The sequence below is a fragment of the Juglans regia genome, unplaced genomic scaffold (assembly GCF_001411555.2).
Source record: "Juglans regia cultivar Chandler unplaced genomic scaffold, Walnut 2.0 Scaffold_22056, whole genome shotgun sequence".
Taxonomy (NCBI): Eukaryota; Viridiplantae; Streptophyta; class Magnoliopsida; order Fagales; family Juglandaceae; genus Juglans; species Juglans regia.
The window spans coordinates 1-1,017 of NW_023353137.1; the positions used below are offsets into that span (position 1 = coordinate 1).

At 38.7% G+C, this 1,017-nt stretch overlaps 1 protein-coding gene across 1 annotated transcript; it reads right to left on the reverse strand.

Moving 5' to 3' along the window:
• Positions 1 to 353: 353 nt before the first annotated feature.
• LOC118345301 (putative receptor-like protein 8) lies at positions 354 to 763 on the reverse strand (the record flags this gene model as incomplete). The annotated part of the gene is made up of 1 exon (XM_035686956.1): positions 354 to 763. A coding segment is annotated over exon 1 (410 nt), but the record flags the coding sequence as incomplete, so codon positions are not given.
• Positions 764 to 1,017: the final 254 nt, after the last annotated feature.

Genomic DNA, 1,017 nt, shown 5'->3' on the forward strand with positions numbered 1-1,017 from the left:
CTATCAAAGATTGGCTTAAGTTGCAGAAACATGGATGCAACATGCCGCTCAAATTGTTATAGGACAAATTAAGCAAATAAAGTGAACTCAAATTGCAAAACAACGGTGAAATTTCTCCCGTAAATGCATTTTTATTGACTCGATAATATTGGACATATGGTGGTGGAATCGGGAGAGATCCTTGCAGGCTGTTATTTTGGAGGTCCAACACTCGTAGATTAGGCCAGGGAAGAACATCTTGAGAATTTTCAAAACTCGTGAGAAAGTTGTTGGAAAGATATAACTCTTGAATAGATGGTAGAATTTGAGAAATCGGGAACGATCCTTGCAGCCTGTTATTTTCAAGGTCCAACCATCGTAGATTAGGCCAGGGAAGAACATCTCGAGAATCTTCAAAGCCTGTGAGAAGGTTGTTGGAAAGATCTAAATCTTGAATAGATGGTGGAATTTGAGAAATTGGGAGAGATCCTTGCAGCCTGTTATTTTGGAGGTCCAACACTTGTAGATTAGGCCAGGGAAGAACATCTCGAGAATCTTCAAAGCCTGTGAGAAGGTTGTTGGAAAGATCTAAATCTTGAATAGATGGTGGAATTTGAGAAATCGGGAGAGATCCTTGCAGCCTGTTATTTTCAAGGTCCAACCTTTGTAGATTAGGCCAGGGAAGAACATCTTGAGAATCTTCAAAGCCTGTGAGAAGGTTGTTGGAAAGATCTAAATCTTGAATAGATGGTGGAATTTGAGAAATCGGGAACGATCCTTGCATCCTGTTATTTTCAAGGTCCAACGTTCGTAGATTAGGCAAGGGAAGAACATCTCGAGAATCTTCAAAGCCCGTGAGAAAGTTGTTAAAAAGAATTAAATCTTGAAGGTTTTTTTTACTTGCATTAAACATCCATTTGGGTATTATACCTTGAATATTGTTTCCTGATAGATCTAGCAGCACAAGTTTGTTCTGGTTCAGTAGGAAATTCGGAAACTTTGTTAAGTTGAGAGAAAACAACCATAGATATTGTAAAC